The sequence below is a fragment of the Salmo salar genome, chromosome ssa19 (genome assembly GCF_905237065.1).
Source record: "Salmo salar chromosome ssa19, Ssal_v3.1, whole genome shotgun sequence".
Classification (NCBI taxonomy): Eukaryota; Metazoa; Chordata; class Actinopteri; order Salmoniformes; family Salmonidae; genus Salmo; species Salmo salar.
Window position 1 is genome coordinate 41,460,370 of NC_059460.1, and position 16,110 is coordinate 41,476,479.

The 16,110-nt window shown below is 39.9% G+C and overlaps 1 protein-coding gene across 1 annotated transcript; it reads right to left on the reverse strand.

Annotated features, from left to right (window-relative positions):
• Positions 1 to 5,170: 5,170 nt before the first annotated feature.
• Positions 5,171 to 13,224, reverse strand: pla2g12b (phospholipase A2, group XIIB). Its single transcript, XM_014157957.2, has 4 exons — positions 12,387 to 13,224; positions 11,270 to 11,346; positions 7,734 to 7,899; positions 5,171 to 5,615 (listed from the first exon to the last, which is right to left on the reverse strand). The coding sequence occupies exons 1-4, from the start codon at positions 13,093 to 13,095 to the stop codon at positions 5,497 to 5,499; spliced, it is 1,071 nt and encodes a 356-aa protein (XP_014013432.1). The 5' UTR covers positions 13,096 to 13,224; the 3' UTR covers positions 5,171 to 5,496.
• Between the last annotated feature and the right edge of the window lie 2,886 nt (positions 13,225 to 16,110).

Consider the following 16,110-nt stretch of genomic DNA (forward strand, 5'->3'; position numbering starts at 1 on the left):
CACCAGGCCACCACCACCACCACCACCACCACCACCACCAGGCCACCACCAGACCACCACCACCAGGCCACCACCACCACCACCACCAGGCCACCACCACCACCAGGCCACCACCAGACCACCACCACCACCACCAGACCACCACCACCACCAGACCACCACCACCACCAGGCCACCACCACCACCAGACCACCACCACCACCAGACCACCACCACCACCAGGCCACCACCACCACCAGACCACCACCACCACCAGACCACCACCACCACCAGACCACCACCACCACCAGACCACCACCACCACCACCACCACCACCGCCAGGCCACCACCACCACCGCCAGGCCACCACCACCACCACCACCAGGCCACCACCAGGCCACCACCACCACCAGACCATAGCGTGAAGGACTGCAGAATCAATAATGCTATGTGTGAGGACCCATTCAGCCCCCGAGTCTGCTGGTTTTCTGTTCTACCTGATCATTCATCTCACCCACTTGGTGTCCCAGGTCTAAATCAGTCCCTGATTAGAGGGGAACTATGGGGGAAAGCAGTGGAACTGGCATCTAGGTCCAGAGTTGAGTTTGAGGGGCCTAGTGGTTCAGTCTGAAAGGACATGATGACATCCACCACAGTCTTTCTCTCTGTCACTAATTTACCATGACCACTCACACAACTCAAAAGGTCAAGAGAACTTTCAGAGATTCTCCTGGTTAAACCAAATCAAATAGTCAAATCAAGTATAGACTTTCAAGTCATTGATGTAGGCCAGGCCACACATCCCTCAGTAATACACTGTATCCTCTAACTCTCTTATGTCAGTCTCCCTGTCACACTGCAGTCTGGTAAATACAGTACACCCATGTTTATGTATGCTTACGTTCCAAATCGTACCCTATTTCCTATATAGTGCACTACATTTGATCAGGGCCCATAGGGGAATAGGTGCCATTTGAAACGCATTCCTATATCTTAGCCACTTGGCCCTCTAGCACAATCTCCTCACATTAAAGTGATTGGCAGTTCTATAAGACATCGTTTGAAGGGCTTGAGGAGCTGGGGTATTGCAATGTGTCAGTCGTGCTACAAGATGACAGATCCTTAACTAGGTCAGTGAGTTTTGCAAGATGCCTTTCTCAAGCCTGATGACTTGTTTACAGGCCATGCCTGTATGTAGATGCCTGACTTGCCTAGTTAAATATAAAGGTTAGAAAATGTAGATTTATTTCATGCCAATATACTGGTTTATCCAGTGTCTTTGACTTTTTCCACATTTTGTTTACGTTACAGCCTTATTCTAAAATGTATTAAATTCCCCTTTTTTTCATCAATCTACCCTATAATGACAAAACAAAAACAGGTTTTTAGACATTTTTGCTAATGTATTAATAATGAAAACAGAAATACCTTATTTTCATAAATACCTTATTTACATAAATAACTAATTTACATCAATATTCAGACCCTTTGCTATGAGACTGGACATTGAGGTCAGGTGAATTCTGTTTCCATTGATCATCCTTAAGATTTTTCTACAACTTGGAGTCCACCTGTGGTAAATGATTTGGAAAGGCACACACCTGTCTATATAAGGTCCCACAGTTGGAGAAAGGTACCAAAACATTTCTGCAGAATTGAAGGTCCCCAAGAACACAGTGGCCTCCATTATTATTAAATGTAAAAAGTTTGGAACCACCAAGACTCTTCCTAGAGCTGGCCACCCGGCCAAACTGAGCAATCGGGGGAGAAGGGCTTTGGTCAGGGAGGTGACCAAGAACCTGATGGTCACTCTGACAGAGCTCCAGAGTTCCTCTGTGGAGATGGGAGAATCTTCCACTGCAGTACTCCACCAATCAGACCTTTATGATAGCGGCCAGATGGAAGCCCCTCCTCAGTAAAAGGCACATGACAGCCCACTTGAAGTTTGCCAAAAGGCACCTAAAGACTCTCAGAAGAAGAGAAACAAGGTTCTCTGGTCTGATGAAACCAAGATTGAACTCTTTGGCCTGAATGCCAAGCGTCACATCTGGAGGAAACCTGGCACCATCCCTACGTTGAAGCATGGTGATGGCAGCATCATACTGTGGGGATGTTTTTCAGTGGCAGGGACTGGGAGACTAGTCAGGATCGAGGGAAAGATGAACGGAGCAAAGTACAGAGAGATCCTTGACGAAAACCTGCTCCAGAGGACTCAGAACCTCAGACTGGGGTGAAGGTTCACCTTCCAACAGAAAAACGAACCTAAGCACACAGCCAAGACAACGCAGGAGTGGCTTCGGAACAAGTCTCTGAATGTCCTTGATTAGCCCAGCCAGAGCCTGGACTTGAACCCGATCGAACATCTCTGGAGAGATCTGAAAATAGCTGTGCAGCGACGCTCCCCATCCAACCTGACAGAGCTTGAGAGGATCTGTGGAGAAGAATGGTAGAAACTCCCCAAATAAAGGTGTGCCAAGCTTGTAGCGTCATACCCAAGAAGACTCGAATCTGTAATCACTGCCAAAGGTGCTTCAACAAAGTGCTGAGTAAAGGGTCTGAATACTTATGTAAATCTGATATTTCTGTGTACAAAAATAAAATTAAAATACATTCTAAACCTGTTTTTGCTTTTTTTATGGGGTATTGTGTATAAATTGATGAGGGGGAAAAAACAATTGAATCCATTTTAGAATAAGGCTGTAACATGGAAAAAGTCAAGGGGTCTGAATACCTTACGAATGCACTGTAAGTGTAGTAAAAACATATGTAATATCCATAGATAAACATAGTCTAATTTACAGTATATAACCGATGTATGGAGAGCTAGCCTGACTGCCAGTCTGTTTATGCTCTCTTGCCAACTTCTTATAGAGTTGTCTTGTTTGGCTTGACAAGACAGCAGAACAACTGGCACCCAGGTTAATAAAGAGAGCAGAACGACTGGCACCCAGGTTAATAAAGAGAGCAGAACAACTGGCACCCAGGTTAATAAAGAGAGCAGAACGACTGGCACCCAGGTTAATAAAGAGAGCAGAACTGGCACCCAGGTTAATAAAGAGAGCAGAACTGGCACCCAGGTTAATAAAGAGAGCAGAACAACTGGCACCCAGGTTAATAAAGAGAGCAGAACGACTGGCACCCAGGTTAATAAAGAGAGCAGAACTGGCACCCAGGTTAATAAAGAGAGCAGAACGACTGGCACCCAGGTTAATAAAGAGAGCAGAACTGGCACCCAGGTTAATAAAGAGAGCAGAACAACTGGCACCCAGGTTAATAAAGAGAGCAGAACAACTGGCACCCAGGTTAATAAAGAGAGCAGAACTGGCACCCAGGTTAATAAAGAGAGCAGAACTGGCACCCAGGTTAATAAAGAGAGCAGAACGACTGGCACCCAGGTTAATAAAGAGAGCAGAACGACTGGCACCCAGGTTAATAAAGAGAGCAGAACTGGCACCCAGGTTAATAAAGAGAGCAGAACTGGCACCCAGGTTAATAAAGACAGCAGAACGACTGGCACCCAGGTTAATAAAGAGAGCAGAACTGGCACCCAGGTTAATAAAGAGAGCAGAACGACTGGCACCCAGGTTAATAAAGAGAGCAGAACTGGCACCCAGGTTAATAAAGAGAGCAGAACGACTGGCACCCAGGTTAATAAAGAGAGCAGAACTGGCACCCAGGTTAATAAAGAGAGCAGAACGACTGGCACCCAGGTTAATAAAGAGAGCAGAACTGGCACCCAGGTTAATAAAGAGAGCAGAACTGGCACCCAGGTTAATAAAGAGAGCAGAATGACTGGCACCCAGGTTAATAAAGAGAGCAGAAAGACTGGCACCCAGGTTAATAAAGAACATGGAGCTAAATGAAAAACCCTGAAGAGTATTAACTGAAAACATGTGTAGTGTATCGTGACTAGAAATCACCACTCTATACCACTACAGTATACCACCACTCTATACCACTACTGTATATCACCACTGTATACCACCACTCTATACCACTACTGTATACTACCACTATATATCACTACAGTATACCACTACTGTATATCACCACTGTATACCACCACTGTATACCACTACAGTATACCACCACTCTATACCACTACTGTATACCACCACTCTATACCACTACTGTATACTACCACTATATATCACTACAGTATACCACTACTGTATATCACCACTGTATACCACTACTGTATACCACTACTCTATACCACTACTGTATACCACTACTGTATATCACCACTGTATACCACCACTCTATACCACTACAGTATACCACATACTGTATACCACCACTCTATACCACTACTGTATAACACCACTGTATACCACCACTTTATACCACTACAGTATATCACCACTCTATACCACTACTGTATACCACTACTGTATACTACCACTATATATCACTACAGTATACCACTACTGTATACCACTACTGTATATCACTACAGTATACCACCACTGTATATCACCACTGTATACCACCACTCTATACCACTACAGTATACCACTACTCTATACCACTACAGTATACCACCACTCTATACCACTACTGTATACCACCACTCTATACCACTATTGAACCTACAGTACCTTAAGTGAACTTAACACATCAAAATTGTATAATTAGTTATTCATTTATTCATAGAAAAGTAACAAAAAAGCCTGATAACCCCAACAGTCAATGGACAGCAACACACATAATAACATACATCAAAACATAACACACTTATTTCAGCGCTGTAGAAGTAGCCTGTCAGTAACAGCACAGGTCCAACTAACTGATGTTTGTGTTGTGTTAGACTAGGTTATTTTGGGTGTGTGACACCCTATTCCCCACATAGTGCACTATTTTCGACCAGAGCCTCATGGGCCGTGGTCAAAAGTAGTGCACTTTGTAGGGAATAGGTTGCCGTTTGTGGACATCAGCTTGTTTTCGTGCAACGTGCGCATCAAATTGCCCCATTAGCAGGTACATTTGTATTCTTATGTGGGATATGATACTGACTGAAAGGTCTTCTCTCTATCAGGATTTTTTGGTTTGAGGTATGTTAATAAAATAATAACACAGTAATATGCTAACGGAGTCATAGTCTTTTCCTGAAAATATATTTGAAATATAAATATGAGTATTTATCCGCTGTCAGTTTGAGAAAAAGAAATAGGTAGAAGTGGAGATACATAATGTTCATATTTTATTCTACATACAGTAATAACCACTATTAACTGGTTGGTAAAGTCTGGTTAGGGATTTCCTCATCAAGCGTAAAGCCTCTGTCTGTTTTCATGTTGTCATAGAAAAGTGTTATATTTTCTATGTTAATAATAAAGTCATATTTTCATTTGTGCGGTGTGAAGTCCCACTGTATGAATCCATGTTGAGTTCCAAGCACCCTTTCCAATGATGATCCATGCAAGAGGATATTGTCCTGTATGTTCTCTACAGCTCGTCCCTCTCCTCCCAGCTTTCTCTCGTGTTGAGTAGTGTTGTGTCCCAGCTGGGCTTCTCTACAGCTCGTCCCTCTCCTCACCCTCACAGTAGCATGCTTCCCTCTGGCTGTTCATGAAGGATCTGCAGCCCAGCGTCCACACTGTGTTGTACAGAGCATCTGCTACAGTCTCACAGGCTGGGCGGGGGAGAGATACAGAAGGTTAGGATTGAGAGAGATTATTTTCCCTTTTGTACTTTAACTATTTGCACATTGTTACAACACTGTATATAGACATAATATGACATTTGAAATGTCTTTATTCTTTTGGAACTTATGTGAGTGTAATGTTTACTATGAATTGTTATTGTATATTTCACTTTTGTTTATCTACTTCACTTGCTTTGGCAATGTTAACATGCGTTTCCAATGCCAATAAAGCCCTTGAACTGAATTGAGAGCGAGCGAGAGGGGTTATGATGAGAGAGAGATTTGTATTTGATCATGTCTATGTTTTTGCTGTTTGTTCTTTGTTACAGGGCCAAAAAGATTGTAGAAGTGGTTTATCCATATATTTCCATTTTGGATAGATCACTCTTTGTGTTGTTGTTCGTTAAGTGTTTTCCAATTTTCTCAGAAGTGGTTAGATTCTATGGATTTTTCAATTACATTGAGCTGATGTCTGATGTGCTGTTCCTTCATTATCTGTAGTGTATTTCTGTATTGTTTTAGTGATTCACAATAGTGAAGGTGTAGACTCAGGTTTTCTGGGTCTCTATGTTTCTGGTTAGATAGGTCTCAATTACTTTCTTAGGTTTTTGCGTTCTTCATCAAACCATTTGTCATTGTTGTTCATTTTCTTAGGTTGTCTGACATTTTTTTATTTTATAGAGAAGCTGAGAGGTCAAATATACTGTTTAATTTTTCTACTGCCAAGTTTACACCTTCACTAATACAGTGAAACGCTTTGTCCAGGAAGTTGTCTAGAGGGGATTAAGTTTGTTGTTGCCTAATAGTTTTTCTCCATTGCTTTCTACTCTAATATTTTATACCCCTTGATCTTCAAGAATAGGACTTAGAAATATAGATTAGCCAAACTGTTTTACCTGAACATAACCCCAAATATAAGGATTTATTAGCTTACTCTGTTTATGATTTTGTTATCACGGACTGATTGGGCTCATTGCTTCGAGTTGAAACAACCTGGACTCAGGGGTAGACGTAACATAGTAAATATAACTCCGAGACACTCCAATTAGTATGATATGGTATGTATTAATTTGTGGCTGTTCATCATACATTTCGGATGATATGTTACAAATTACAATTCATATGATATGTTACGAATTGCAATTTGTACAATATGTTACAAATTGCAATTCGTACATTATGTCACGTATTTGCTAAACGTATGAAATGTTACGAATTCCAATTTGTTGTGGCTAACATTAGCTAGGTGGCTATTGCTAACATTAGCTAAGTGGCTAGGCTAGTGGTTAGGGGTTACGGGTTAGGGTTGAGACGGGCTTAAAACAAAATTCTCAAAAACATCTTTCTGTCGCTGGATTCGAACATGCAACCTTTGGCACCAGAGGCAGATGCTTACCCAAACCTACTTGAAGGTAACAGCGCTCACTATTGCCTCTAGTGGCCGGTTTCCCCCTCATCTCCCGACGTCCACAGACATGGATGGACGTTTAATACTGACTTGTATCATGGGTGACCTGGCTGCACTTAGGGGGGAACAAACTTCAACTTGCACTTTTTTTTATCCTGAATTGGATCTCATTAAGAAAACAGAAAGGCGTGATAAAGGATTTTTCGCCAACATCCTTTCTAAATGGAAAATAATCCTATAAGTAATAATTTTGTTTTTAAGAAGTATCTGTAATCTGATTACAATATTTTTGTTGGTAACAACGGATTACAGTTTAAATATTTTTTTTCATCAGTTATATGTACTGTAACATATTTCATGGGGAATAACCCTACTGACTGACTGACTGACTGGCTGACTGACTGACTGGCTGATTGAGGGAGAAGAAGGGGTAGGGGAAACCTTCTGGATGAAGGTTGAACAACTGAATGAATTCAACTGAAATGTGTCTTCTGCATTTAACCCAACCCTTCTGAATCAGAGGTGCGGGGGGCTGCCTTAATCGACGTCCATGTCATCGGCGCCCGGGTAGCATTTGTTGTTGGGGGTCAACTGCCTTGCTCAAGGGCAGAACGGCAGAGAACGGCTCAAGAGAGTGAGTGAGTGCGTACGTCAGTGAGCGAAGGAGAGTATATACTCCTGTGGCTACAGTAACTCACCTTTGACCTTTGACACGAACCCCAAGCTCTTCTTTAGGTCAGAGCAGATAGCGTGGAGACACCAGCGGTACTTGGAGTCACAGCGGTACTTGTTGGAGCCACAGGTGTCGTAACAACTGTCCAGCTGGTTACAGCACTGAGTCATGGCTGGGATGCCAATGTCAAACTGTATGGGATAATACATAGGATTTAAATAGAGATGTATACATTCTATATAGGGATTTATACATTCTATATAGGGATTATACATTCTATATATAGAGATTTATACATTCTATATAGGGATTTATACATTCTATATAGGGATTTATACACTATATAGGGATTTATACATTCTATATAGGGATTTATACCTTTAAATAGGGATTTATACCTTCTAAATAGGGATTTATACATTCTATATAGGGATTTATACCTTCTATATAGGGATTTATACATTCTATATAGGGATTTATACACTATATAGGGATTTATACATTCTATATATAGGGATTTATACATTCTATATAGGGATTTATACCTTTAAATAGGGATTTATACCTTCTAAATAGGGATTTATACATTCTATATAGGGATTTATACCTTCTATATAGGGATTTATACATTCTATATATAGGGATTTATACATTCTATATAGGGATTTATACATTCTATATATAGGGGTTTATACATTCTATATAGGGATTTATACATTCTATACTTTATTTAACCTTTATTTAACCAGGAAAAGCCCATTGAGACCCAGAGTCTCTTTTTCAAGGGAGACCTGGCCAAGAAGGCAGCAACAATCAATACATTACATAATTATAACATACAACAATACAATACAACATGATCCAGCCTAAAAAAAAGCATTTACACTTCTCAGTAACAGTCTCCCATCAATATTTTAAATTCATTCAGTGGCACTAACATATCTAGATGAAGCATGGATTGTAGACTATTCCATGCGTCTGGTGCACAAGAAGAGAAGGCAGTCTTGCCTAATACCGTGAATGTCCTGGGGACTTTAAGTAGCTACCACCTAGCAGACCAGGTATGGTAACTGCTGGTGGTGAAGGAGAGTTTACCCAAAAGGGCTTTCTAGATGAACACATACAAATGTATCTTTCTGTGCATATAAAGTGAGGGCCAACCTACCATTTGGTACAATGTGCAATGGTGGGTGAGTGACTTGGCATTTGTAATAAAGAGCAAGGATAAACAGAGTCCAGTCTCTGTAAAACAAAGGAGGTTAGGGATTTATACACTCTATATAGGGATTAATACAGTATATAGGGATTTATACATTCTATATAGGGATTTATACACTATATAGGGATTTATACTCTACATAGGGATTTATACATTCTATATAGGGATTTATACACTATGTAGGGATGTATACTCTACATAGGGATTTATACACTCTATATAGGGATTTACACACTATATATAGGGATGTATACACTATATAGGGATTTACACTACATAGGGATGTATACACTATATAGGGCTGTATACACTACATAGGGATTTATACACTACATTGGGATGTATACTCTACATAGGGATTTATACACTATATAGGGATGTATACTCTACATAGGGATTTATACACTATACATAGGGATTTACACACTATGTAGGGATGTATACTCGACATAGGAACGTATACTCTACATATGGATTTATACACTAGATAGGGATGTATACTCTACATAAGGATTTACACACTATATATAGGGATGTATACTCTACATAGGGATTTATACTCTACATAGGGATTTATACACTCTACATAGGGATTTATACACTATATATAGGGATTTATACACTATATATAGGGATTTATACACATACATAGGGATTTATACACTACACATAGGGATTTATACTCTATAGGGATGTATACTCTACATAGGGATTTATACACTCTATATAGGGATTTACACTACATAGGGATTTATACACTATACATAGGGATTTATTCACTACGTAGAGATGTATACTCTACATAGGGATTTATACACTATATAGGGATGTATACTCTACATAGGGATTTATATACTATTTAAGGGATGTATACTCTACATAGGGATTTATACACTATATAGGGATTTACACACAATGTAGGGATGTATACTCTACATAGGGATTTATACACTACGTAGGAATGTATACTCTACATTAGGGATTTATACACTATATAGGGATGTATACTCTACATAGGAATTTATACACTATGTAGGGATGTATACTCTACATAGGAATGTATACACTATGTAGGGATGTATACTCTACATAGGGATTTATACACTATATAGGGATGTAAACATTTATACACTATATAGGGATGTAAACTCTACATAGGAATGTATACACTATATAGGGATGTATACTCTACATAGGGATTTATACACTATATAGGGATGTATACTCTACATAGGGATTTATACACTATATAGGGATGTATACTCTACATAGGAATTTATACTCTAGATAGGGATTTACACACTATGTAGGGATGTATACTCTACATAGGGATTTATACACTCTACATAGGGATTTACACACTATGTAGGGATGTATACTCTACATAGGGATTTATACACTATGTAGGGATGTATAATCTACATAGGGATTTATACACTCTACATAGGGATTTACACAGTATGTAGGGATGTATACTCTACATAGGGATTTACACACTATATAGGGATGTATACTCTACATAGGGATGTATACTCTACATAGGGATGTACACACTATATAGGGATGTATACTCTACATAGGGATTTACACAGTATATAGGGATGTATACTCTACATAGGGATTTACACACTATATAGGGATGTATACTCTACATAGGGATGTATACTCTACATAGGGATTTACACACTATATAGGGATGTATACTCTACATAGGGATTTACACACTATATAGGGATGTATACTCTACATAGGGATGTATACTCTACATAGGGATTTACACACTATATAGGGATGTATACTCTACATAGGGATTTACACACTATATAGGGATGTATACTCTACATAGGGATTTACACACTATATAGGGATGTATACTCTACATAGGGATGTATACTCTACATAGGGATTTACACACTATATAGGGATGTATACTCTACATAGGGATTTACACACTATATAGGGATGTATACTCTACATAGGGATTTACACACTATATAGGGATGTATACTCTACATAGGGATTTACACACTATATAGGGATGTATACTCTACATAGGGATGTATACTCTACATAGGGATTTACACACTATATAGGGATGTATACTCTACATAGGAAGTGCTATCTAGAATTTAAAAGGCTTCAGCTGTCACCATAGGAGAACCCTTTTGACTCCAGGTAGAACCCTTTTGGGTTCCATGTAGAACCCTTTCCACAGAGGGTTCTATATACAGCCCTAAAAGTCTAATATATATTGTATGAATAAACAGCAGGCTCCAGTTTACGTATTAGTACAGTATAATAAACAGCCTGTGGTTAGTGACAGGAAACACACTATCAGGTACCTGGAATCCTAGGAGGTTGGAGCTGCAACCGTTGGGCTCTGGGGTCACGTAACCATAGCGATGCACAGGTGTTTTACCTGATAAGGAAATATAAACAACTTTTAATCCAACCCTTGTACAGATGATTCAAATATTAATTAAGAGAGGTTGTTATCAGTAATCACAAATTGAACGTTCTGCACTCTATGGTGACATTTATTGATGGGACCTTTTAAAAGTACTTCGGCAAAATATCTATTTTACAGTTCTATTAGTTATCCCAATTCCATTGTCCATACTAGTTTATGGTACTACTCTACTGATATCCATAATAGCCTTAACTTTAGGATATGGAGAAATGTATTAGGCTAGTGTGGATATTGGAATTGAACCTGTAGGTCATGCTGTACTAACTATGGTCTGATGTGTTCTATACCTCTGTCATCTGGTCAATCTATATCACTGAGACTCACTGAAGTGATCTATTATTCATGTAAAGTTAACATGTAATGTAAACATGTTAACACTGACCTCAACTATTCCTCTCTCATCAATATCACAGATAGATAATATAAGAATATACATCTATTGACGAATGGGCCTCATGTTGGTAAACAGCCAAACAGTTCAATCAATTACTATTGACCATAAGTATGATAAACAGATGAACACAGAGGGGAGACAGAGAGAAGCCTAACCGGCGGTCTTTATTTGTAATAGCCTGAATGGCTACAATGTGATCTGTTATTTAGGAAATCAAGTTTGACTCTATACTGGATCAAGGATAGCAGTCAGCATCAAGATTTCGTTACATTCAGCATCTAGGTTTTAGTTACATTCAGGGCTTGAATTCATCGCGGAAGTTCAGCGCTATAGCGCAATTGACGTTTAAAGGCAATGTTACCGCATTTGCGGAGACTGCATTCACACGGTAAACGCTGGTAAAGACAGCATATGTCGGCTCAATCTGAAATGACCTTTAAATTTTGATTGTGCTATAGCGCCTGAACATCTGCGATACGGATTGAATCGCGTCCTAGGTGTATATAGCCAGGCTTGACATGGCAACAGCAGGGTGGCAGACTGAGATGTTACTGTAATCACTCATAGACACACACAACCACTGTCTCATCCTTACCGTATTTGCACTTGTATTGACACACTCCATTGCGTCCCCCCATCAGTTCCACAAGAGAGTCAAAGTATCCGTTGGCTGCCTGGAGGCTCTCTCTGACGGAAGCCAAACCCCATCCAGAGTCCTCTTCCTGGGCTTCAAAGACAGGTATCACAGAGCTGCCTGGGTCCTCCGCAGGAGCATCTGCGTCTGCTGCCTCTTCAGTGGGCTCCACTGCCTTCCCAAGGGTCTCCTGGTCAGCCAACTCTTTCAAGATGGCGTCTTGAATCTCTGTCTCTTCAGCGAGGTCTTCCTTCTCCACCTGTGCAGACAACTCTTTAATCATTGCTTCTGTTATCAGGGCCTCTTTTTCTTCTTCTGTTCTGATAAGGGCGTCTACAGGGGCATCTGCTACCAGAGCATCAGCAACTGGGGTGTCCTCAACCGGCTCCTCGGCTACACCCTCGTCAGCTACAGCGGCATCTGCAACAGGCTCATGTGTCACCAGGGCTTCTGCCACAGCCTCAGCCTCAGCAGTATCAACGACCGGGCCACCTGCCGGCACGGTATCAACTTCCGACGGAACACCTACAACAGCAGAGGTGTTAACCCTGAACGTGGTAGGAACAGGAGGGCCGTCCTCTTCACGGCTTGTCCTCCTGACCAGAGAAGCAGACATCCCAGAGGAGAGGCAGATGAAGAGCAGGAGGAAGGATAGGGTACAGGGAAGCATGGTGGCCTGGTAGACAGAGAAAGTCACTGCACAGGTTAGTCTGAGAGGAAGACGTCCACATTTAAACAGACTCTGAGAGTACTGACTGTGTCTGTGTGAGAGGCAGAGAGGACTTTGGCCACTGATTAGGTCAGGGAGACAGCAAGGCATAAACAATCAACGCTGGGTTCAAAGGTCAATAATCCTTTCCCACTGGGCACACCACGTCATTTCAACGTAGAAAATGGGGTAATATTTAATGAAGACGTTGATCCATGGGATTGAAACCTTTTTTCACCCAGTCAAAAAGACAGCCAGAAGTGTGTTGAAATCCTAAATCACTATGTTTTCAACCATCTAAAAGCACAACCAAATAACAATGGAAAAACAATGTCAGGTATTTTGTACTTATGCAACAACTTAATGTGTTATCACTGTGCTTAATCTAATAGCAGAACCAAATGACCTGGATTACAGTTGAGATTACATTAAATGTACATTGTGCAAGTGATCAATGCTGTTGGAGATTCTGTACAGATTACATTATAGAAATTGTGAAGATTTACATAGACCTGCAACCTTTGCACGCCATCTTGAACATGAACGCTTTCTATGATTACATAAAACAACATTTATAGTTACAATAGGCTAACCTCAAAATGTGGTCATAGATGATGCTCATTTTTAAGGTTGAATAAATAATATTACATTCGTTTGTAAGATAACTTTAGTCTATTTTCTGTTTTACAAAAGTAATATTGGATTGTGTTTGGTTTACAATGCAACCAAATATCAAGGATATCTAAGACTTGGATAGTTTAATCTGAGCCACTTGCTTAATCCTATTCTTGAATTTGTATTTTTTGGTTTAGTTGGAGACATAAATCCAACATATAATTTGTTAACAAGTTAATAGTCTATGTACTGTCTTGCGAAAGTGATATTGAATTGTGTTTGGTTGTCAATGCAACATAATATCAATATTTGAAGGAGCTGTATCTTTTGTGCCACTGACTGGCTTTAATTCCAGTTTGTCTACAAATGAATAATTTATATGTTGGCTTCACGTCTCCGTCTCAAGTGCATTTAAAGTTTGATTTGATTTTGTCCAAGCAGAAGATACATCTAATTCAAATGTAGTTATGTGGTTGTGTTGACAACCAAACACAATTCAATATTGGGGGCTCCCGAGTGGCGCAGCGGTCGAAGGCACTGCATCTCAGTGCTAGAGGTGTCGTTACAGACTTTGGTTCAATTCCAGGCTGTGTCACATCCGGCCGTGATTGGGAGTCCCATAGGGCAGCGCACAATTGGCCCAACGTCGTCCGTGTTTGGCCGTCGTAAATAAGAATTTGTTCTTAACTGACTTGCCTATGTTTAAAAAAAAAAACATGTAAATGAAATATCCAGGTTGTCTTCAAAATAGTAATTGATAACTTGGATTCATGTCTCCATCTCAACCAAAGTTAAATGACTTCTATGGCAACAAAAGGTTGGTTTCCATCCAATTGGTGACAGATTTTCAGGCAAATATTCAACATTTCCGATTAAAGAATTAGATGTTCATGTACCGAATAAAAATCGAATGTTCAATGTGTTTCCATCACATTTTCAACTCTACCGATAGTTTTTGTCACAAACTGTTGCGTTAAATAACATATGTGCCTACTCTGGTCTTGGCATGTGCGCTCTTGCTAACACTTTGCAGATACAGTGTAGGTAGGCTAGTCTACTGCATAATGACATTATTATGGATAAGAGCGAGAATATTTGTTTGTCAAGCATCGATCATCGTCACCAGAATATGACCCTCGATCTCTATTGGAAAGTAGCATCCCCTTGCACTTTCACCACCCTGTAAAGTTTTTCATAATTTATTTAATTTGTAGCCTAACTGAAAGCTTTCCCGAGTCGTAGTGGGAGGACCACACACCGTATCATCGCCTGATTCCAAGTTTACCCGGATATAAAGGTTATTTTATCAATATTTGCGCATGAAGTCGTTTCCACCGCCATTTCACTCGTAATTAATATAGACAGAGGATGGAAATCTGGTTGCACACAGTGTAATGATGTGTGTGTGCTGAGGTATAGTGGACTGGCCAAAAGGACTGACGAGAAGCGTTGGTGATTGGTTACCATGGTTATCCCAAATCTTTATATTATTTTGCTTCGGTATATTTATTTGCCCAGAAAGTTTAGGATGTGCATATCACCTTTGTTTGTTGATCCCGTTATCTCCTGTTGAGTTCATGCTACCCTATAGTTTGTTTTAAGTCATCTCATCACTTACATTTAATCAGTGTGAACTAATTAAGATCACGTTGACTCCAATGTGTAGCTTTATAAGTGACAAAATCACATTTGTGATAAGGTGATCTCAGAATCACGTCCCTTATTAGCCAATCATATATAACGTCTTTGAGACATAGAGGTAGAATGACTAGATTGTATTTCTATATTTGAGACAGAGGTAGAATGAACAGATTATATTTCTATATTTGAGACAGAGGTAGAATGAACAGATTATATTTCTATATTTGAGACATAGAGGTAGAATGACTAGATTAAATTTCTATATTTCAGACATAGAGGTAGAATGACTAGATTACATTTCTATATTTCAGACATAGAGGTAGAATGACTAGATTACATTTCTATATTTGCGACATAGAGGTAGAATGAACAGATTACATTTCTATATTTGAGACATAGAGGTAGAATGATTAGATTGTATTTCTATATTTTATTGGTTTCAGGCATTCCGTAAAGTTGTCTTTTATTCCATATGTACTATTTCAATCAATTATTTGTATTCATATTGGAAATTAATATTATATGCAGGGATGGAAAATAAGATAGCCCTTTTCAAACATCGCAAGGCACAGATTTTTTTGGGCGAATTTTACCCGGGCTAGTAGAAGCCTGGGTAAGCCTTCCCTGTGGCTCAGCTGGTAGAGCATGGTGTTTGCAACGCCAGCATGGTGTGTGCAACGCCAGGGTTGTGGGTTTGATTCCCATGGGGGGCCAGTACAA

Coding starts and splice junctions, on each gene's coding strand:
- pla2g12b (XM_014157957.2), bottom strand. CDS start 13,095: ATGCTTCCCTGTACCCTATCCTTCCTCCTGCTCTTCATCTGCCTCTCC. Junction 11,347..12,386: donor TCAATACAAGTGCAAATACG/GTAAGGATGAGA, acceptor TTTCCTTATCAG/GTAAAACACCTGTGCATCGC. Junction 7,900..11,269: donor CCAACCTCCTAGGATTCCAG/GTACCTGATAGT, acceptor TATCCCATACAG/TTTGACATTGGCATCCCAGC.